General features: G+C 41.9%; 1 protein-coding gene across 1 annotated transcript in view; it reads left to right on the top strand.

Moving 5' to 3' along the window:
- LOC149432952 (lactase/phlorizin hydrolase-like) overlaps positions 1 to 24,102 on the top strand; it is a 61,614-nt gene that overhangs the window by 5,701 nt on the left and 31,811 nt on the right. Inside the window, exons 3-5 of the mRNA XM_089664776.1 lie at positions 3,033 to 3,113; positions 6,105 to 6,210; positions 9,710 to 9,785. Of these exons, the coding sequence (XP_089520902.1) occupies positions 3,033 to 3,113; positions 6,105 to 6,210; positions 9,710 to 9,785 (263 nt within the window). The remainder of the gene's footprint in view (positions 1 to 3,032; positions 3,114 to 6,104; positions 6,211 to 9,709; positions 9,786 to 24,102) is intronic.

Genomic DNA, 24,102 nt, shown 5'->3' with positions numbered 1-24,102 from the left:
TATTCTAAATGCCTCGGTTCCTTAAATTTGAATGGGTTTGGACTCCATTAATAAACACTTATCTCCCTATGGACTTTGACCATAGCATTCCATTTGTTTTGCTTAGGATCCACCTATGGATCTCCCATCCCTTCCCTACCATTTCACTTGAGATGAGATGTCCCTCCCTCTATTTCTTTGCTATCTTCTCACCCACAAGATGTTAGGTCCTGAAATCACACACAGTCCTTACAACCTGTATATGATAGCTGAGCTTGTTCTTCCCATACCTATGTGACTTTGTAGCTCTAGATATCTGAGCTTACATAGGGCTTCTGTTGTGCTAACTATACATCATATTCCTTAATGGTTTCATGAGGATATTATTTTTTTTTGATTGTTAAAAACTTAGTTTATAGGCAAATATCTATTTATAATTAGAGAAGGGTGTGGACTACTGAAGGGTCCATCAATACCAATATAATGTATATACCACTTGTACCATCTTGTACTTGTCAACCATTTTATTTCCAACCCTGTAAACTGTCAATAAAAATTATTGAAACAGAAAGTAAGAGCCAATTCAGACCTATAAGTAGAGTCAGTGCCGGGACAAGGTCATCCAGTGGCCAGGGCAAAGATGCTAAACTGTGCCCCCCCCTTCATTATTAGTGACAGCAGCATCACTACTCCTTTCGGAGCAGGGAGCAGGTTGTGTTCTCTCTCCCCCTTCTTCCTGCCAATGCCACTATCCTGTATTCCTATAAACACAGATGCTGGCTTCTTAATACAGGAGTGCTGGCACCCACATGGAAGAAAAATATATTTGAAACATATTTTAAAAATATTCTTCCCAAATATATTGCCATATATTTGAAATGCTACAATTTTGGCCATATTCAATATATTTCAAAATAAAGTTATATATGTATATATATATATATATATATATATATATATATATATATGCACTGCATGTTGAAATACGTTTTTATTACAAAATATATAAAAAATATTTTTAAAAATAAATTTCAAATATACCGTATGTCTTTAAAAATACAAATCTACATTTTCGGAATACAATTACAAATATATGTAAAAATATATCTTAGAATGACTTTTTTTATATCTTTTAAAAAAATCTTAAGTATATATTTCAAAAAAACTATATATTTTTTAAAAACTAAATATTTTTTAAAAATATATTTTTTTTAAACCATAACAAAGTGTTGAAAAGTGAAAATTGAATTAAAAATTAAATTAAGCATAAACATTCGCTGATGATGCTGCTTTAAATACAGTGGGGATCGAAAGTTTTGGCACCCCAGCTAAAAATTTGTATTAATGTGCATAAAGGAGCCAAGGAAAGATGGAAAAATCTCCAAAAGGCATCAAATTACAGATTAGACATTCTTATAATATGTCAACAAAAGTTAGATTTTATTTCCATCATTTACACTTTCAAAATAACAGAAAACAAAAAAATGGCGTCTGCAAAAGTTTGGGCACCCTGCAGAATTTATAGCATACACTGCCCCCTTTGCCAAGCTGAGACCTGCCAGTGTCATGGATTGTTCTCAATCATCGTCTGGGAAGACCAGGTGATGTCAAGCTCAAAGGTTTTAAATGCCCAGACTCATCTGACCTTGCCCCAACAATCAGCACCATGGGTTCTTCTAAGCAGTTGTCTAGAAAACTGAAACTGAAAATAGTTGACGCTCACAAAGCTGGAGAAGGCTATAAGAAGATAGCAAAGCGTTTTCAGATGTCAATATCCTCTGTTCGGAATGTAATTAAGAAATGGCAGTCATCAGGAACAGTGGAAGTTAAAGCAAGATCTGGAAGACCAAGAAAAATATCAGACAGAACAGCTCGCAGGATTGTGAGAAAAACAATTCAAAACCCACGTTTGACTGCACAGTCCCTCCAGAAAGATCTGGCAGACACTGGAGTTGTGGTACACTATTCCACTATAAAGAGATACTTGTACAAATATGGTCTTCATGGAAGAGTCATCAGAAGAAAACCTCTTCTACGTCCTCACCACAAAAATCATCGTTTGAACTTTGCAAATGAACATATAGACAAGCCTGATGCATTTTGGAAACAAGTTCTGTGGACCGATGAGGTTAAAATTGAACTTTTTGGCCGGAATGAGCAAAGGTACGTTTGGAGAAGAAGGGGCACAGAATTTAATGAAAAGAACCTCTGTCCAACTGTTAAGCATGGGGTTGGATCAATCATGCTTTGGGGTTGTGTTGCAGCCAGTGGCACAGGGAACATCTCACGAGTAGAAGCAAAAATGGATTCAATAAAATTTCAGCAAATTTTGGATGGTAACTTGATGCCATCTGTGAAAAAGCTGAAGTTAAAGAGAGGATGGCATCTACAAATGGATAATGATCCTAAACACACCTCGAAATCCACGGGGGATTACATCAAGAGACGTAAACTGAAGGTTTTGCCATGGCCTTCACAATCTCCTGACCTCAACATAATTGAAAATCTATGGATAGACCATAAAAGAGCAGTGCGTGACAGACAGCCCAGAAATCTCAAAGAACTGGAAGACTTTTGTAAGGAAGAATGGGCAAAGATACCTCAAACAAGAATTGAAAGACTCTTCGCTGGCTACAAAAAGCGTTTACAAGCTGTGATACTTGCCAAAGGGGGCAGTACAAGATAATAACTCTGCAGGGTGCCCAAACTTTTGCAGACGCCATTTTTTTGTTTTCTGTTATTTTGAAAGTGTAAATGATGGAAATAAAATCTAACTTTTGTTGACATATTCTAAGAATGTCTAATCTGTAATTTGATGCCTTTTGGAGATTTTTCCATCTTTCCTTGGCTTCTTTATGCCCATTAATACAAATTTTTAGCTGGGGTGCCCAAACTTTCGATCCCCACTGTAAATGAATAAAGTCCACATTCACCGAATTCACCAATTGCTGAACCTATAACGTTTGGCAGACAGACACTTTAATTATTTTTTTTTCTGTGTTGATTTAAAGCAGAATGAGCATTTATGTCTTTATATATTATTTATTTTCCAGGACTCAGTGGATTTCCTGGCACTAAACTTGGAATATAATTGCCAGGATTTCAACCAGCTGCCAATTTGGACGGCCTATAAGGTAAGAACTGTGGCCAGCCATATGAGGTACTTCAAATAAAAAAAAAGTAAATTGTCTTGGTGACAGGTATTCTGACGTGTTTCAGCCCCTCCAGGGCCTTACTCATAGCTATGAATAAGGCTTGGAGTGGCTGAAACAGGTCAGTGTCCCTGTTGAGCTGCTTTATAGCCAGTAATAAAGTAGGGTTTTTTTTTTGTTACTGGAGTACTGATACCTTTGTGGTATGATTAGAGCCCATACAAAATCAATGGGCTTAAATCGCACCGCAGAGAATTGCATGTGATTTAAGCAGGAATGTGTGATTCCTGTCCGAATCGCATGCAGTTTCTCGTATCCAGGTTGAAGTCACTATGACAAGCCCTGGATCACACAGGAATGGTGGGGGAAACTGCATGCTATTCAGACAGGAATCATTACTTTACCTGGCAATTGCGCAGTCATGCAACGCTGCACCCAAATTAAATGTATGCCCTTTTTCCCCACAAATAGAACTTTCGTTTGGTGGTATTTTATCGCCTGTGCACTTTTTATTTTTTGTGCTATAAACAAAAAAGATTGACAATTTTGAAAAAAAAATATATTTTTGACTTTTTGCTATTAAACTCGTCCAGTAAAAAAAAATTAAAGAATTCAATTTTGTCATAAATTTAGGCCAAAATGTATTCTGCATGTCCTTGCTGAATGAAAATCCCAATATATGTAAATGAATTGGTTTACGTGAAAGTTATGGCATCCACAAATGGCGGTATAGATACTGGAATTTTTTTTTTTTACTAGTAATGGTGGCGATCAACAACTTATAGCAGGACTGTGGGATTGCAGGGGGCATTCTGACACTGGGGAGGAACTGACATGGTGTCACTGACATCTGCAGTGACACCAATACAGTGATCATTGCTAATTAAAAAAAAAAAAGCACTTCTGGGTTTAACTTTTTTTTTTTTATAATTCTCCTTTAAGGGGGCGGGACAGGGGGTGTGTCCTATACCTACATACATTTGCTGATAATTGTCCCTTGTTCCCATCTCAAAATGTTGGGAGGTCTGTGTAACCTCTATGCAGGGCAACTAAATTTAAATTGTATGGGTTGTTTGGGTAGGCCCCTGGCAATCTAGCCAGTAATTCTGTTATTTTTCAACAGTACAAGCTGTCCTGCAAATGTAGCAGTTAGAGGGTTGAGACAAATTATTTAACACTGGCAGGGGCACTTAATGCTCAGCTTTTATTCATGTATGGAAAACTTATATCCCAAAAGGAAAAAAACTTCTGGAACTGCTTAAAAAGTATTGGCTGGAGTTTGGCTTCAATATGTTGGGGTTTCTAAATCTGCTAGTACATCTAACACTCCCCTCTCTCCAGATAATGCTGCTGTCCAAAGGTGTCTTTGTTGCTCCTTCATCCAGAGCAGGGGCCTCCAAACTTTTCACACAAAGGGCCAGTTTACTGTCCCTCAGCATATGGGGGGGGGGGGGGGGGCCTGGATTATGGCCGGTGGGGGTTGAAAATGTCTAAATGTCTCAAACCCAGCATCAGTGAGAACAAACATGGCCTCAGGTTTGGTGGTCAGAAGAAGTGGGAGTAGTGCCTTATCATTGGTATTAGTGGGAGGAATAGTATCCCATCATTGGTATCAGTGGAAGAAACGATACCCCATTCTTGGTAGAAATAGAAGAGACAATGCCCAATTGTTGGTGTCAGTGGGAGAAATAGTGCCTCATCATTGGTATTAGTGGAAGAAACAGTGCCCCATTGTTGGTATCAGTGGAAGAAACAGTGCTTAATTGTTGGTGTAGGAATAGTGTCCATTGTTGGTATTAGTGGGAGAAATAGTGCCCCATTATTGGAATTAGTGGCAGTAATCATTGGTATTATTGAGCCCCATTGTTGGTGTCAATGGGAGGAATAGTGCCCCATTGTTGGTATTAGTGGGAAAAATAGTGCCCCATCATTGGAATTAGTGGGAGACATAGTGCATCATCATTAGTATTAGTGGCAGCAATCATTGGTATTATTGAGCCCCATTGTTGGTGTCAGTGGTAGGAATAGTGGCCATTGTTGGTTTTAGTGGAAGAAATAGTGCCCCATCATTGGAATTAGTGGGAGACATAGTGCATCATCATTGGTATTAGTGGCAGCAATCATTGGTATTATTGAGCCCCATTGTTGGTGTCAGTGGTAGGAATAATGCCCATTGTTGGTATTAGTGGGAGAAATAGTGCTCCATCATTGGAATTAGTGGCAGCAATCATTGGTATTATTGAGCCCCATTGTTGGTGTCAGTGGTAGGAATAATGCCCATTGTTGGTATTAGTGGGAGAAACAGTGCCCCATCATTGGAATTAGTGGCAGCAATCATTGGTATTATTGAGCCCCACTGTTGGTGTCAGTGGTAGGAATAGTGCCCATTGTTTGTATTAGTGGGAGAAATAGTGCTCCAGCATTGGAATTAGTGGCAACAATCATTGGTATTATTGAGCCCCACTGTTGGTGTCAGTGGTAGGAATAATGCCCATTGTTGGTATTAGTGGGAGAAATCGTGCTCAAGCATTGGAATTAGTGGCAGCAATCATTGGTATTATTGAGTCCCATTGTTGGTGTCAATGGGAGGAATAGTGCCCCATTGTTGGTGTCAGTGGAAACAATGGTGCCCCATATTTATAATAGGGGAAGGAGGAGGAATTGCCCCATCATAGAGTCAGCGGTAGGAATTATGCCCCACTGTTAGTATCAGTGGGAGGAATAGTGCCCCAAGGGCCAGATAAAGTCTAGCAAAGGGCCACAGCCTTTGGAGACCAATGATCCAGAGTGTAGACATCCTAATACAGGAGTCGTGTTCCTGGCAGGACCACCAAGTAAATATAAGGGAAAACAAGCCTAAAAAAGAAGCAATGTAATGCAGCCACCACATCTAATGTATGGTAAGCTGCGATAGATTACTTTTTGGTTTTGGATTCCATACCGATTTAACAATCTTTCTTCTTTCAATTTTAGAACCTGAAGAAGAACCTAGAGATTTTAGTTTTTGGTTTATCACTCACAAACTGCAATGGCAATCTGGAGAGCGATAAAAATCTCATGGCATTTAACATACATAGAGGTAAGAAAGTGCCCTATCTAGCATTTAAACGTCCCTCTTTCCTTCGCTCCCCCACATCCACATTCAAGGACGGTAAAGGGCAAGGGCTCTTTCATAATGGCTCTTTCATACTGCTGCATTGCAAAAACATGTCAAAAATACATACGCGTTTTTGCACGGTGCTTTACATTTAATGCAGTGCAGAATGCATTTTTTATGCATTTTTGCCGCATTTGCGGTTTCCCCTGGATATGTGACTAGACAAAGCACTTCCTACAGGCTTGTTGCATTTTTTTTCTATGCGTTTTTGCCATGGTTCCTATTCATTTCAATAATGTGTTGCACTTTATGTGGTTTTTTGAGCCGCACCAAGTATGCACCAAAAATGCAGCAAGCAGGACTTTTAAAAATGCAACTAATGCAATGGACCAGTGTGAAGACTTCCATAGGATTTAAAAGGATGCATTTTTCATGCATTTTTCTTCCACTTTTTTTAACTGAAAAACTGATAAATGTGAAAGGGTCGTAAGATAATACTTCCAGTACCTAGGAGCATGTGACTCCCTCCATGTCTCAGCACAGGGCCAATCACTGGAATCCATGGCCCTTTGTAAGCTGTGACTAGGACGACCCATCACTTACAGAGGATATTCCTTCAATTCCAGCAGCTGAATGGAGGGGGGGGGGGAACTAAAGCAAAGTACGTTACTCATAGGAGGGCAAGTTAAAGAGAAGCTTTGGCTTTGCCCCTGATAGGCAAAGGACAGGGTCCGGGGTTCAGTATCACTTTAGTAGATATTAGTGTTACTAAACCCTGGACCCTGCATTCACTATATCCAGTCTCCCCGGACCCTGCATTCACTATATCTGGTCTCCCTGGACCCCGCATTCACTATATCTGGTCTCCCCGGACCCTGCATTCACTATATCTGGTCTCCCCGGACCCTGCATTCACTATATCTGCTCTCCCCGGACCCTGCATTCACTATATCTGCTCTCCCCGGACCCTGCATTCACTATATCTGGTCTCCCCGGACCCTGCATTCACTATATCTGGTCTCCCTGGACCCCGCATTCACTATATCTGGTCTCCCCGGACCCTGCATTCACTATATCCAGTCTCCCCGGACCCTGCATTCACTATATCTGGTCTCCCTGGACCCCGCATTCACTATATCTGGTCTCCCCGGACCCTGCATTCACTATATCTGCTCTCCCCGGACCCTGCATTCACTATATCTGGTCTCCCTGGACCCTGCATTCACTATATCCGGTCTCCCCGGACCCCGCATTCACTATATCTGGTCTCCCCGGACCCTGCATTCACTATATCCGGTCTCCCCGGACCCTGCATTCACTATATCTGGTCTCCCTGGACCCTGCATTCACTATATCTGGTCTCCCCAGACCCTGCATTCACTATATCTGCTCTCCCCGGACCCTGCATTCACCTATCTGGTCTCCCCGGACCCTTCATTCACTATATCTGGTTTCCCCGGACCCTGCATTCACTATATCTGGTCTCCCCGGACCCTGCATTCACTATATCTGCTCTCCTCGGACCCTGCATTCACTATGTCTGGTCTCCCCGGACCCTGCATTCACTATATCCGGTCTCCCAGGACCCTGCATTCACTATATCCAGTCTCCCAGGACCCTGCATTCACTATATCTGGTCTCCCCAGACCCTGCATTCACTATATCCAGTCTCCCAGGACCCTGCATTCACTATATCTGGTCTCCCCGGACCCTGCATTCACTATATCCGGTCTCCCCGGACCCTGCATTCACTATATCCGGTCTCCCCAGACCCTGCATTCACTATATCTGGTCTCCCCAGACCCTGCATTCACTATATCTGGTCTCCCCAGACCCTGCATTCACTATATCTGGTCTCCCCGGACCCCGCATTCACTATATCTGGTCTCCCCGGACCCCGCATTCACTATATCTGGTCTCCCCGGACCCCGCATTCACTATATCTGGTCTCCCCGGACTCCGCATTCACTATATCTGGTCTCCCCGGACCCTGCATTCACTATATCTGGTCTCCCCGGACTCCGCATTCACTATATCTGGTCTCCCTGGACCCTGCATTCACTATATTCGGTCTCCCCGGACCCCGCATTCACTATATCCGGTCTCCCCAGACCCCGCATTCACTATATCCGGTCTCCCCACACCCTGCATTCTCTATATCTGGTCTCCCCGGACCCTGCATTCACTATATCCGGTCTCCCCGGACCCTGCATTCACTATATCTGGTCTCCCAGGACCCTGCATTCACTATATCTGGTCTCCCCGGACCCTACATTTACTATATCCGGTCTCCCCGGAACCTGCATTCACTATATCTGGTCTCCCCAGACCCTGCATTTACTATATCCGGTCTCCCCAGACCCTGCATTCTGACCTCCCTCTGGACAATGCTGATTGGCTCTGTGCTGATCACATGCACTCTCCCAAGAAAAAAAAAACCTCTCTAGCAATAAACACCAAACTGAGCATGTGCATGTGAAGACAGGATCAAACAGCCTTTTTTTCACAATGCAGAGGATTAAACCCATAGGTTCCACAGTGAGTATAACAAGCATGCTTTACTGCATATACAGACTGATTTTACTGTTGTGGGTTTAGTAATACTTTAAGGCAAAAAACACATTTCTTATTTTATTTTTGATATAATAAGTGGCTCAGGGACAGGACTCAGGAGTGCAAGAAATTAGAATGGACAGACACACACAGGAAATTGACTCTCGCAATGACACTGACAGTAGTGTGCAGCAGCACAGATGATGATGACGCCGCACCAACATGACACAAGTCACAGTGGCGGTCCCTTCCTGAGTCACAGTGGCGGTCCCTTCCTGAGTCACAGTGGCGGTCTCTCTCCATACCAGGTGGTCCCTCCGGTCCTCTCCAGTCCAAACAGCACTGACAGTCCTGCTCCCGGCTTGCCTTGCTCCCGTCCTGCAGACCCGCACACAAGGCTCCGGCCGCTCAGCTCCCTTGCAGTATGACATCACGTGACACGCTCAGGCACCGCCTCATTTGGCCCCGCCGGCGCCACCCGAACACACTGTAGCAATCACTCAGATTGTCTCAGTCGGCTCTGGATCGGAACTGCGCATGTGCAGTTCCGATCCAGAGCCGACCGAGACGATCCGAGTGTCACAGCCAGGGGCGGACTAACCATTCGAGCACTCGGGCACTGCCCGAGGTCCCAGGGTCAGTAGGGGGCCCCATGAAAGGCCCCTGGTACATTTTATAGGCTTTTTTGGGTGTGCTTTGATTGTGGGCAAGGAAACAAGGGCCCCATGATCACCTATTGCCCGTGGGCCCCATGAGTTGTCAGTCCACCCCTGGTCACACCCATCATTTTTCCTGACAACCTTTTTCTGTCACTGGCATTTACTGGCAGGTGAAGAGTGCCTATTTTTTACTGACGGTTGGGAACACTGTCTTGTGTCTGCAGACAACGCACAGATTGCAGTCCTTAATGCTGTTTGCTTCTTCTCAGCTATAACTGGGACAGGCGCCACCTTCCTGGGATACGATGTCAGCAATTTCCTCCATGTATCTCCAGGTAACATGGGGTAAGTATATATATGTATTGCATTTATGGGGTCGGTGTACATAAAAATGATGCTTATTTATTGGTTTTGTTAGAAGTTTCCTTACATCTTTATCCCTTAGAGTTCTGAGAAGTGAAAACTCCCAGCAATAGTTCAGAGACCCCCAATGGATAGAAGATACTGCTGGGTGGAGGGTGTTGGAAAGAAATTGAATGTGTCCCTATCTGTCCATAATGGTGCTAAAAGCTGATTATCCAGTGGAGAATTCAGGCTATGAGCAAGAGAAAGTCTAGGACACAGGTGTCAAACACAAGGCCCGAGGGCCGAATCCGGCCCTCCAGGCCATTTCTTGTGGTCCTCAGACCTCTCCTGCAGACCCCCCTCTTTTCCATCTTATCTCAGAAGGGAGGAGGACAGAACTCCTCCGCCAAATCCTACACTTTTCCATGCGCCCGCAAGAGGCTCATCTCTGCAAACTTCCACCCCTGGTCTCAGCAGTTGGCAGCAGAGAGAAGGACAGAACTCCTCCTACGGATCCTGCACTTCTCTCCGCAGCACTCCCCAGGTCTAGGCACTCAGCAGACTCCAGCCCTCTGGTCCTCCTCCAGACCCTGCACCTTCTGCTTCCCAGCTCCTCCTCCAACTTCTTCCCAGCAGCAGCAGGTAAGGAGGGTGTATTGTGATGTAGAGGAGGGTGAGGCATTCGGGACATCTAGTCTTACAGGTACAACTGGCTTGTCAGGGCTCTGTCCTCGGCAGAGGTGTTAGGAGATCTGGCACCCCTGCCAGTACCTTGCATGGCCGCAGAAGTTCACATCGGCTCAAATTTGGCGCCAAACGCCATCTAGTCTTACAGGTACAACTGGCCCATAATGTTGAGGCGGCCCCGCCATGAAATTCAGTTTGACACCCCTGGTCTAGGAGGAAGGCCATCTCAACAATAAAAAATGTGCCAACATAGACTGATCTAGGAGAAGGCAACAAGTCCAAAGCAAGGTGAAGATGAAAGCCTGGTTCCTCTCGGCACATTCATTCAACATCCATGTCTTCGTTCACACTGAATGCGGCTTTGAAATCACGCTACTTCACTTGTAGTAGCGTGATTTCAAAGCCGTTGGTCATGTGCAGCTTCACTTGTAGTAGCGTGATTTCAAAGCCGTTGGTCATGTGCAGCTTGCCTGACATCTGTGTGACTTCATGCACAGATGTCTATGCAAGTCGCACATGAAATCGCCAAAAATAATGCAGGAACCTTTTTTCAAAGTCGGTGCTTCACCGCAAGAGGCGGAGTCACGCCGATCTGAACAGTTCCATAGGCACAAACAGGGTGCAACTTGTCAAGTGATTTGGAACTGTCACATCACATGACAAGTCACACTGGTGTGAACCAAGCAAATACATTCTTTGCCACTGCCGGGGAAACCAAGCCCAGACCATGCAGCAGTACTTCTCAGGAACCCTAGCAATGCCCAAACTGTGTACTGATACAGAAGAAGGCAGGCCCCGGGAGTGTCTTGTTGAATTGAGAGATTTTCTCTTTCAATGATTAAGTGTTCTTGCATGGCAAGACCACTTACTGTTATCTCACATATATATTCTTACTATTATAACCAAATTTACCACCCTAACTCCTCCCACAGTTTTTACACTACATAGACAGTAATATACCGAAACATGCGGATTGTTCCCGATTAGTGTGCTATTACTTTGTGGAACGTTTTGCCGAATGGTTCACGAAATATCGGCGTTTTTGTGGTGAAATTTGTCCCATAGGAATGAATGGCGGAATGTTCAAGACTAGAGTGGGAGCTGACAAAAGCTAGAGTGTGAGCTGAAAAATCAGGACATGATTTCTAAACTGCCATCACTCCCTCATTTTCAAGTCCACCTACACAAATCTTATATCAAAACGTTCAGCTATCCCTGCTGCCACTAAAAATGTCCATGGCTAAGCCATAGTCCTGATAGTTTTCACAATATGACCATTTGTTTGCAACTCACGCCGCCCATTGACATTCATTGAAACTCCACTCTAGCCACCTCAAATTTAAAGGGCAATTTCTAAACTGCGACTGTGCCTTCATTTTTAATATTTCAGAGACATACTATGCAACAAAATGTAGGTCTGGGTCTTATGATTCTCACAATATAAAGCTCTTCAGTGTAGGATTTATAATGTTAAAACTACAACCGTTTGAAGATGGCAGCCGCCAGTGAAGTAAGCAAGTTGGAGCAGTTTGCTTTTACCCGCTCTTCTCTGCCCTTGCTGTAGAGTGAGTTGCCATAGGAACCCAGGTGTGTGTGCAGGCAGCAGAGTGACAAAAGCTAGAGTGTGAGATGAAAAATCAGGACATGATTTCTAAACTGCCACCACTCCCTCATTTTCAAGCCCTAGACTACTGGTGGAGGCAAGAACACTTCACACAATTTCCCCAGAAATTGTAGCTTTTCTAGTTTTTATTGTTTTTATCAAAAGTAAATAAGAAACATATTCTGCCTGGGTCAAATACAGACTTAGCCTGGATTCACACTAATGCGGTGCGGAATTCATAGCAGTGTCTGTGCGAATTCTGCACCGCATCACAGTCGCACCCCATCACAGTCGCACCCCGTTCATGCGAACCTCTGTGGGTGTGTACAATATCCCGAAATCGGTTCGCAAAATGCGATGGGATGTGCAGAATCAGATCGCATAGGTGTGAATACCCATGCGATCCGATTCTAGTGTGGACCAAAAAAAGGGTCCTGCGCCTTTTTGGTGCAGATGCAGTGCGATATGAGCCATACAAAATGTATGGCTCAAATCGCACCACACAGAATTCGCATGTGATTCGCACAGGAATGCGGACTGCTGCGGGTGTGTATGTTAAGTGAACAACATCCCGAAACTGGTTTGCAAAACGCAGTGCGATGTGCAGAATCAGATCGCATGGGTGTGAATACCCATGCGATCCGATTCTAGTGCAGACCAAAAAAAGGGTCCTGCACCTTTTTGGTGCGATATGAGCTATACAAAATGTGTGGCTCAAATGGCACCGCACAGAATTCTCATGTGATTTTCACAGGAATGCAGACCGATGCGGGTCTGTATGTTAAGTGAACAACATCCCAAAACTGTTCCACAAAACTCGATGCAATGTGCACAATCGGATTTCATGGGTGTGAATACCCATGCAATCCGATTCTAGTGCAGATCAAAAAAAAGGGTCCTGCACCTTTTTGGTGTGGATGCGGTGCGATATGAGCCATACAAAATGTATGGCTCAAATTCCACCACACAGAATTCACAAGTGATTTGCACCAAAAAAAGGGTCCTGCACCTTTTTGGTGCGGATGCGGTGCGATATGAGCCATATGAAATGTATGTCTCAAATTGCACCACACACATATTAGTGTGAACCCGGGCTAACAGTCCAGAACAATATAGACAATCAAACCAATATTTGCCAGTTTGTTAGGCTACTTTTTCCATATACATTGTTGTGGAATTATATGTCATGAGAAACTCCATTCAAAACTGGGCGCAACATCTGGCCCATTATAAAACCATTGAAGAGATCAGGTGTGACCAAAGAGATTAGTACTGAGAAATAGAAAAGTGAAAGTGAGGAGAGATAAAGGGAGAAGGGGAATAAGGGGTCTAAATTCAACTTAAATAATCTGTTATCCATTATCTTACTCATGGGTTCAAAATCTTTGTGTTCTTTATGCTCTGCCAGTAATATACAGTTGTGCCCAAAAGTCTGCATCCCCTGACAGGAATGGTGACATTTTGCCATTGATATTGAAAATATGACTGATCATGCCAAAAAGCTGTCTTTTATTTTAGAGTAGTGATCATATGAAGCCATTTATTATCACATAGTTGTTTGGCTCCTTTTTAAATCATATTGATAACAGAAATCACCCAAATGGCCCGGATTAAAAGTTTACATATCCTGGAATGTTTGGCCTTGGTACAAACACACAGGTTAAAATGGCAATTAAAGGTAAATTTCCCACGTCTGTGGCTTTTTAAATTGCAATTAGTGTCTGTGTATAAATAATCAATGTGTTTGCTAGCTCTCATGTGGATGCACAGAGCAGGCTAGATACTGAGCCATGGGGAGCAGAGAAGAACTGTCAAAAGACTTGTGTAACAAGGTAAGGGAAATTTATAAAGATGGAAAAGGATATAAAAGGTTATTAAAAGCCTTGAATATGCCAGTCAGTACTATTCAATCACTTAAGAAGTGGAAAATTTGGGGATCTCTTGATACCAAGCCAAGGTCAGGTAGACCAAGAAAGACTGCAGCCATAACTGCCAGAAGAATCATTTTGGATACAAAAAAAAAACCCACAGGTAACCTCAGGAAACATACAGGCTGCTCTGGAAAAAGATGGTGTGTTTGTTTTTAAGGCGCACAATATGACAATAGTTGAACAAAAATTAGCTGCATGGTCAAGTTTCCAGAAAGAATCCTTTACTGCACCAATGCCACAAAAAGGCCTGGTTAGGCATGTCAAGGTATTGTTGGGCATATTGTAATCGGGCTTTTTTTTGTGGCATTGATGCAGTAAAGGCTTCTTTCTGGCAACTCGACCATAGAGCTAATTTTTTCCATTACTTTTTTACGCAGGTCTTTTGACAGTTCTGCTCCCCCTGGCTCAGTATCTAGCCTACTCAGTGCATCCACGTGAGAGCTAACAAACTATTTATACACAGACACTAATTCCAAACTAAAAAGCCACAGAAAATTATAGGAAATTATTATTGTTTATTAAAGGTACTTATACAGCGCCATCAATTTTATGCAGCACTTTACATATATATTTTACAATCTCATCAGTCCCTAACCCTCAAGGAGCATACAATCTAATGTCCGTAACTTGCATTTATACATACACATACTAGGGCCAATTTAGACAGGATCCAATTAACCTACCAGCATGTCCTTGAAGTGTGGGAGAACACTGGAGTACCCAGAGGAAACCCACACAGGCACAGGGAGAACATGAAAACTCCAGGCAGGTGGTGCCATGGTTGGGATTTGAACCAACAACCCTAGTGCTGCCAGGTGGCTGACTGCTTAGCCCCACTGGGGTTTATATACTAAAGCTGGAGAGTGGAAAATAAGGCTCACTTCTGCACAGAAACCAAACAGCTTCCAGGTTTTATTGCCAAAGCTTATTTGAACAAGCTGGGGTTAGACGATGATTGGTTTCTATGCAGAAGTGAACCTGATTTTGCACTTTCCAGCTTTAGTAAATAAACCCCAATGTGCTGCAATTAACCTTTAATTTCCATTTTGACGTTTGTGTGTATTATCACCTTGTGTGTCTGTACCAAGGCAAAACATTCCCGGGAATGGAAACTATTAATCAGCGCCAAACAACTACAGTGCTCAGAATAAATGAGTACACCTTTTTTGACAAAAAGTAAGATTTTAATCAATATCTCAATGAAAACAAGAACAATTTCCAAAATTCTGATAAAACTGAGTTTTATAGAACATTTGTTTAGCTCATTACATGAAAGTAAAGTTAATAATATAACATAGATTCCAAAATCTTCAGTTTTACTCAAATTAGTTGATGCAAAAATGAATACACCCCACAACAAAAACTGCTATATCTAGTATTTTGTATGACCTCCATGATTTGTAAGGACAGCACCAAGTCTTCTAGGCATGGAATGAACAAGTTGGCGACATATTGCAACTTCGATCTTTTTCCATTCTTCAAGAACAACCTCTTTTAGAGCCTAGATGCTGGATGGAGAGTGATGCTCAACTTGTCTCTTCAGAATTCCTCATAGGTGTTTGATTGGGTTCAGATCAGGAGACATACTTGGAACCTGAATCACTTTCTCCCTGTCCTTTCTTCCCTCCTTCTTCAGAAATGCATCAGTGGCCTTAGATGTGCAGTTGTCCAACATGACAATGATCCAAAACACACAACGTCCAAGGGCACGGAGTGATGGTAGCATCTTCTCTTTCAATATAGAGCAGTACATCTGTGAATTCATGATACCATCAATGAAATGCAGCTCCCCGACACCAGCAGCACTCATGCAGCCCCACAGAAGGACACTGCCACCACCATGTTTCACTGTAGGCACCATGCATTTTTCTATGTGTTCATCACTAGAGATGAGCGAATCGAACTTGGCGAAGTGGAATTCGTTTCGAATATTAGGAAAAATTCGATTCGCACTGAATCCGAATTTTAGCAAACTTCGGATGCACGAATCGAATTTTCCCCGATCAGCCGGCAAAAAGTGTCACTGCAGAGAGCTCCGCTATTTCTGACAGTTCTCTGACAGTTCCTTCACATTTACAGCGGTTGAAACATTGTATCTATTTGTTTCCATTTAGGATACAGATGTTTTTATTCGGAAACAAATAGATACAATGTTTCAACCGCTGTAAATGTGAAGGAACTGTCAGAGAACTGTCAGAAATAGCGGAGCTCTCTGCAGATACACTTTTTGCTGTACTGGAATTCTTCTTCTTTTCATTCTTCTTCTTCTTTTCATTCTTCTTCTTCTTCTTTTCATTCTTCTTCTTCTTCTTTTCATTCTTCTTCTTCTTCTTTTCATTCTTCTTCTTTTCATTCTTCTTTTCATTCTTCTTCTTTTCATTCTTCTTCTTCTTTTCATTCTTCTTTTCATTCTTCTTCTTTTCATTCTTCTTCTTCTTCTTTTCATTCTTCTCATTCTTCTTTTCATTCTTCTTTTCATTCTTCTTTTCATTCTTCTTCTCATTCTTCTTTTCATTCTTCTTCTTCTTCTTTTCATTCTTCTTCTTCTTCTTTTCATTCTTATTCTTCTTTTCATTCTTCTTCTTCTTTTCATTCTTCTTCTTTTCATTCTTCTTCTTCTTCTTCTTTTCATTCTTCTTCTTCTTTTCATTCTTCTTTTCATTCTTCTTTTCATTCTTCTTTTCATTCTTCTTCTTCTTTTCATTCTTCTTCTTCTTCTTCTTTTCATTCTTCTTCTTTTCATTCTTCTCATTCTTCTTTTCATTCTTCTTCTTCTTCTTCTTTTCATTCTTCTTCTTCTTCTTTTCATTCTTCTTCTTCTTCTTTTCATTCTTCTTCTTCTTCTTTTCATTCTTCTTCTTTTCATTCTGCTTCTTCTTCTTTTCATTCTTCTTCTTCTTCTTTTCATTCTTCTTCTTCTTCTTTTAATTCTTCTTCTTTTCATTCTTCTTCTTTTCATTCTTCTTCTTCTCATTCTTCTTTTCATTCTTCTCATTCTTCTTTTCATTCTTCTTTTCATTCTTCTTCTTCATCTTTTCATTCTTCTTTTCATTCTTCTTCTTCTTCTTCTTTTCATTCTTCTTCTTCTTCTTTTCATTCTTCTTTTCATTCTTCTTCTTCTTTTCATTCTTCTTTTCATTCTTCTTCTTCTTTTCATTCTTCTTCTTCTTTTCATTCTTCTTTTCATTCTTCTCATTCTTCTTTTCATTCTTCTTTTCATTCTTCTTTTCATTCTTCTTTTCATTCTTCTTTTCATTCTTCTTTTCATTCTTCTTTTCATTCTTCTTCTCATTCTTCTTTTCATTCTTCTTCTTCTTCTTCTTCTTTTCATTCTTCTTCTTCTTCTTTTCATTCTTCTTTTTCTTCTTTTCATTCTTCTTCTTCTTTTCATTCTTCTTTTCATTCTTCTTTTCATTCTTCTTCTTCTTCTTTTCATTCTTCTTTTCATTCTTCTTCTTCTTCTTTTCATTCTTCTTTTCATTCTTCTTCTTCTTCTTTTCATTCTTCTTTTCATTCTTCTTTTCATTCTTCTTCTCATTCTTTCTTTTCATTCTTCTTCTCATTCTTCTTTTCATTCTTCTTCTTCTTCTTCTTTTCATTCTTCTTTTCATTCTTCTTCTTCTTTTCATTCTTCTTCTTTTCATTCTTCTTCTTCTTCTTTTCATTCTTCTTTTCATTCTTCTTCTTCTTCTTTTCATTCTTCTTCTTCTTCTTTTCATTCTTCTTCTTCTTCTTCTTCTTCTTCTTCTTCTTCTTCTTCTTCTTCTTTGTCGTGCCCCGTGACTGCCCAAATGAGTGAAGTGTGTGGTGATTCTAAGATCGACGGCACTCATCTGCATGTCATACTGACTGACAGTATTATTTCTCTTCCCCAGCAGACTCCAAGGGCATTTAAATTAAAGGTAGTGTTCTGCACTAATATAAAGGCTCTCTGAAGCCTAGAAACCCTTTTAATAAGCTAAATTCGCAGCGAATAAATTCGCATCGAATCGAATTTCTCCCGCAAATTCGGCGAATCAGCCGAATCAAATTTTTGAATAATTCGCTCATCTCTATTCATCACCTTTGCAACGCCATACAGTTTTAAAGCCATCAGTTCCAAAAACATTTATCTTGGTCTCATCACTCCAGAGCACAGAGTCCCAGTAGTCTTCTTCTTTTTCAGCATTGGCCTTCTAGGTGGGTTTTTTGTGCATGGGCTTTAGGAGAGGCTTCCTTCATGAACGACACCCATGCATACCATTCCTCTGCAGTGTATGCCGTATTGTGTCATAGGAAATAATCACACCAGTTTGGCTTTCTACTTCTTTAGCTAACTGCAATGGACTTGCATGGTGATTTTCTTCAACCCTTTTCATCAGAAGACACTCCTGTCGAGGTGTTAACTTCCATAGACAGCCTGGACGTCTCTGTGAAATGGTTGCAGTCCTGTCTTTGTTACATTTTTGTATCACTTTTGTTACTGTATTCTGACTGGAACATACAGCTTTGCTGATCTTCTTGTACCCTTTTCCTTTTCTTTGTAAAGAAATTATTTTCTTTTTCAGGCCTTGTGACATTTCTCTTCCATGTGGTGCATTGCTGACAGCATGAAATGGGAATGGGTTTTCTTTGTTGGGTAACACCCTTTTATAATCAGTTGTCTGCGGGGTTCCTGTTTAATGAATAATTAGACTCATCTGTAGTTGAATTCTTGTTAATGAGGATTTTGTTGTCTAAAATTTAGCTTTGCTCCTAAGACTTTCATTGGGATGTATTCATTTTTGCAACATGGTCTTGAATGAATTTGTTAGGAAAAATACTTTTTTGTGTTTGCAAATTAACAAATCTTGTTTGCAATCAATGGCCGGCATTTGTGAGAGTATTTTGTAGTATAGTGTCCCATAGAAAGTGTTGATTCTGAAAGAAAAGTAAAGGTTTTCTGACAAATATGCTATCACATGCAGAGCACTGTATGTGATAATAAATGGCTTCATATGATCACTATCCTACTACAGTTTTTTGGCATAATTGGTAATATTTTCAATATCAATTCCAAAATGTCACGATTTCTGCCAGGGAATGCAAACTTTTGACCACAACTGTATTTTATCCATAGATCCTATATTTTTTTTAAATGTTTTCACTTCATCATTTAGGATGACCAATTTTTCCTTTATCCTTAACCATGAGAATTTGGAGTTCACCCATTCAAATGGTATGGATGTTGGTCTCCATGATCTATTGACTGCTATAAAGATGAACTAGATCAGTTTGTTAGAGTGTCCAATGCCTCCTCAGGTGTTTTTTTAGTAAAGCATATACAGTGGGGATCGAAAGTTTGGGCACCCCAGCTAAAAATTTGTATTAATGTGCATAAAGAAGCCAAGGAAAGATGGAAAAATCTCCAAAAGGCATCAAATTACAGATTAGACATTCTTATAATATGTCAACAAAAGTTAGATTTTATTTCCATCATTTACACTTTCAAAATAACAGAAAACAAAAAAAGTTTGGGCCCCCTGCAGAGTTAATATCTTGTACTGCCCCCTTTGGCAAGTATCACAGCTTGTAAACGCTTTTTGTAGCCAGCCAAGAGTCTTTCAATTCTTGTTTGAGGTATCTTTGCCCATTCTTCCTTACAAAAGTCTTCCAGTTCTTTGAGATTTCTGGGCTGTCTGTCACGCACTCCTCTTTTAAGGTCCATCCATAGATTTTCAATTATGTTGAGGTCAGGAGGTTGTGAAGGCCATGGCAAAACCTTCAGTTTACGCCTCTTGATGTAATCCCCCATGGATTTCGAGGTGTGTTTAGGATCATTATCCATTTGTAGAAGCCATCCTCTCTTTAACTTCAGCTTTTTCACAGATGGCATCAAGTTACCATCCAAAATTTGCTGAAATGTTATTGAATCCATTTTTCCTTCTACTCGTGAGATGTTCCCTGTGCCACTGGCTGCAACACAACCCCAAAGCATGATTGATCCAACCCCATGCTTAACAGTTGGACAGAGGTTCTTTTCATTCAATTCTGTGCCCCTTCTTCTCCAAACGTACCTTTGCTCATTCCAGCCAAAAAGTTCAATTTTAACCTCATCGGTCCACAGAACTTGTTTCCAAAATGCATCAGGCTTGTCTATATGTTCATTTGCAAAGTTCAAACGATGATTTTTGTGGTGAGGACGTAGAAGAGGTTTTCTTCTGATGGCTCTTCCATGAAGACCATATTTGTACAAGTATCTCTTTATAGTGGAATAGTGTACCACAACTCCAGTGTCTGCCAGATCTTTCTGGAGGGATCGTGCAGTCAAACGTGGGTTTTGAATTGTTTTTCTCACAATCCTGCAAGCTGTTCTGTCTGATATTTTTCTTGGTCTTCCAGATCTTGCTTTAACTTCCACTGTTCCTGATGACTGCCATTTCTTAATTACATTCTGAACAGAGGATATTGACATCTGAAAACACTTTGCTATCTTCTTATAGCCTTCTCCAGCTTTGTGAGCGTCAACTATTTTCAGTTTCAGTTTTCTAGACAACTGCTTAGAAGAACCCATGCTGCTGATTGTTGGGGCAAGGTCAGATGAGTCGGGGCATTTAAAACCTTTGAGATTGACATCACCTGGTCTTCCCAGACGATGATTGAGAACAATCCATGACACTGGCAGGTCTCAGCTTGGCAAAGGGGGCAGTGCATGCTATAAATTCTGCAGGGTGCCCAAACTTTTGCAGACGCCATTTTTTTGTTTTCTGTTATTTTGAAAGTGTAAATGATGGAAATAAAATCTAACTTTTGTTGACATATTATAAGAATGTCTAATCTGTAATTTGATGCCTTTTGGAGATTTTTCCATCTTTCCTTGGCTTCTTTATGCACATTAATACAAATTTTTAGCTGGGGTGCCCAAGCTTTTGATCCCCACTGTAGAGGAGGTTTTTTAGGTTGACTTGTGTAAGGGAATATATAAAATTGTGTATGTGGATCCAAAATCTTTTAACTTTCAGACAACCCACCACACATGGTATGCAAGAAGTGTTGGCAACAGGTGAATTCAGAGAAATCTTCTTTATCGCTAGCTATGAATAAGCTCTGATTATAGATTGAAACACGTTGTGCCATGGGATATTTTTACAAGATTTCTCTGAATTCACCTGTTGCCGACACTTCTTGAGTTGGACATTTGTGTAGATGGAGACTGTTAGTCGGGCACGGTGAGGTTTTATGCTTCAAGCATAATATATCTGCTCAGGTAGCAGCACCCTTCCCCTGTCTGGATTTGTATGCGGATATTCACCGCACATGCTATGCTGTTCCCTTTTGTCCACAACCTCTTAAACATTTTTATACAAAGCTAATTTCATCGGAACCATGTTCCAGCACAGTAACACTTTATAATTTGCTTCTATGACTGAATCCAAGATACCCCATTGCCCAACAAATAAAATTCAAAACAGTAACAATAACATATAAAACCGTTTATAACTCTGCTCCAAATTACATCACCATTCTTGTCTCCAAATATCACCCAAACTGTCCTCTCTGCTCCTCCCACGACCTCCTGCTCTCTAGCTCCCTTGTCTCCTCCTCCCATGCTCATCTCTAGGACTTCTCCAGAGCCTCCCTCATTCCTCTGGAACTCTCTACCCCAATCTATCAGACTATCGCCTACTCTGCCCACTTTTAGGCAATCTCTGAAAACCTATCTCTTCAGGGAAGCCTATCCTGCCTTCAGCTAATAACGGAATCTTCTATTCCTCCTACCAGTCCATCCCCCACAGTTATTACCTTTTGTACCACCAGCTCCTCCCTTTCAGATTGTAAGCTCCCAGGATCAGGGCCCTCCTAACCCTCTTGTATTGAACTGTATTGTTGCTGTATTGTCTCCCGTTATATTGTAAAGCGCTAAGCAAACTGTTGGCGCTATATAAATCCTGTAAAATAATAATAATTTTTAGTGTGTACTCATAGCATAACACTGCAGCAGGATCACAAACCCTGGATGTGTCCTACACCCAAAGGTGATGGATGAGCCCCATCGGGTATGAAATTCGTCCTCAATTTCCGATCTCGCTGCTATTTTATGCTATGATTTGAAATCATAAAATATCAGCATGACACTCCTTAAGCCTGTCTTCTTCTCTGTAGCTATGCCATTAAAGCCAGCAACTGATGAGAAGGATTAAACATGAGTCCTTCACCATAGCAAAGGACTCCAGCCAACATCAAGTTTAGAAATGACCCAAAATATCAAGCCAGCAACAAATAATAGGGCAGAGAAGTTAGGCCATTACCTATCTATAATTGCCTAAAAGGAGAAGGTGGCCTAGGGCATGGGTGTCAAACTGGCAGCTGGCCGAGGGGGGATGCAGTTACATCACAGAGGGAAGGAGATGCAGCAGACGGGACACACCAAGGATACACTAGGACTCCGACAACAATAGTGAAGTCTACAGGGAACCTCGGAGTTGTGGCCCAGTGTTACACTGCCAGGCCATATAAAATGCTCTTATCCATAGATCTTCTACCTCCAACCTTCAACAAGGAGAACAAAATTCAAGTTAAAACTTGTCCTACCTCCTAGGACTCCCAGCTAAAAAAAACAGCTATTTACTGTGTCCCACAGTATGCATACTAAAACGTTAGTTAAGGCTGGACAGATCCTTTAGTTTCAACTGAAACCCTATCAACCAAGAGAAATGTTATATCCAACAACTGCATACAATAAAGTAACTTTTTCTGGGAAAGTGATTTCTCTCATTTAAAGTGTTACTAAACCCACAACAGTACAATCTGTCTGTATATGCAGTAAAGCATGCTTGTTATACTCACTGTGGAACCCAAGGGCAGGGGCGGACTGACAATTCATGGGGCCCCCGGGCAATAGGGGATCATGGGACCCCTGTGCCCTTGTCCAAACTCGAAAAAGGTTCCAGGGGCATCTCATGGGGCCCCCTACTGACCCCGGGCCCTCGGGCAGTGCCCGAGTTTCCAAATGGTCAGTCCGCCCCTGCCTAAGGGGTTAATCCTCTGCATTGTGTAAAAAGGATGTTTGACCCGGTCTTCTCTGATCCTCCCCTTCTTCCACGTTCCCCATTTCATCTCCTGATAGAACAGAGCCTCAGGGACACTCTGCATATGCTCAGTTTGGTGTGTACTGCTAGAGAGTTTTTTCTTTTTCTTGGGAGGGTGCATGTGATTAGCACAGGGCCAATCAGTGCTGTCCAGACAAAGAATCAGGGGTTACACAATCTCATAGGGCAGTGAGAGGAGAATAAAAACTCCTACAAGCTTTCACTAGTGCTCTACTGGACACTGATAGAAGTCACAAGACTGCAGTATACTGCTGATGAGAAAAGGTATTTAGCAGTTTATATCTAGTAAATAATTGCACTTCCATGTTGTGTGTACTGTGGGAGACCATATATAGTGAATGCAGGGTCCTGGGAGATCAGATATAGTGAATGCGGGGTCCAGGGAGACCAGATATAATGAATGCAGGTTCTGGGGAGACCAGATATAGCGAATGCAGGGTCTGTGGAGACCAGATATAGCGGATGCAGGGTCTGGGGAGACCAGATATAGTGTATGCAGGGTCCGGGGAGACCAGATATAGTGAATGCGGGGTCCGGGGAGACCAGATATAGTGAATGCGGGGTTCGGGGAGACCAGATATAGTGAATGCGGGGTCCGGGGAGACCAGATATAGTGAATGCGGGGTCCTGGGAGACCAGATATAGCGAATGCAGGGTCCTGGGAGATCAGATATAGTGAATGCGGGGTCCATGGAGACCAGATATAATGAATGCAGGTTCTGGGGAGACCAGATATAGCGAATGCAGGGTCTGTGGAGACCAGATATAGGGGATGCAGGGTCTGGGGAGACCAGATATAGTGTATGCAGGGTCCGGGGAGACCAGATATAGTGTATGCAGGGTCCGGGGAGACCAGATATAGTGAATGCGGGGTCCGGGGAGACCAGATATAGTGAATGCGGGGTTCGGGGAGACCAGATATAGTGAATGCAGGGTCCGGGGGGACCAGATATAGTGAATACAGGGTCCAGGGGGACCAGATATAGTCAATGCAGGGTCTGGGGAGAACAGATATAGTGAATGCAGGG

This window comes from Staurois parvus, unplaced genomic scaffold (assembly GCF_062004578.1).
Source record: "Staurois parvus isolate SC_StPar_1 unplaced genomic scaffold, SC_StPar_1.0 ptg002034l, whole genome shotgun sequence".
Taxonomy (NCBI): Eukaryota; Metazoa; Chordata; class Amphibia; order Anura; family Ranidae; genus Staurois; species Staurois parvus.
This window is presented reverse-complemented; position numbering and strand designations above follow the sequence as displayed.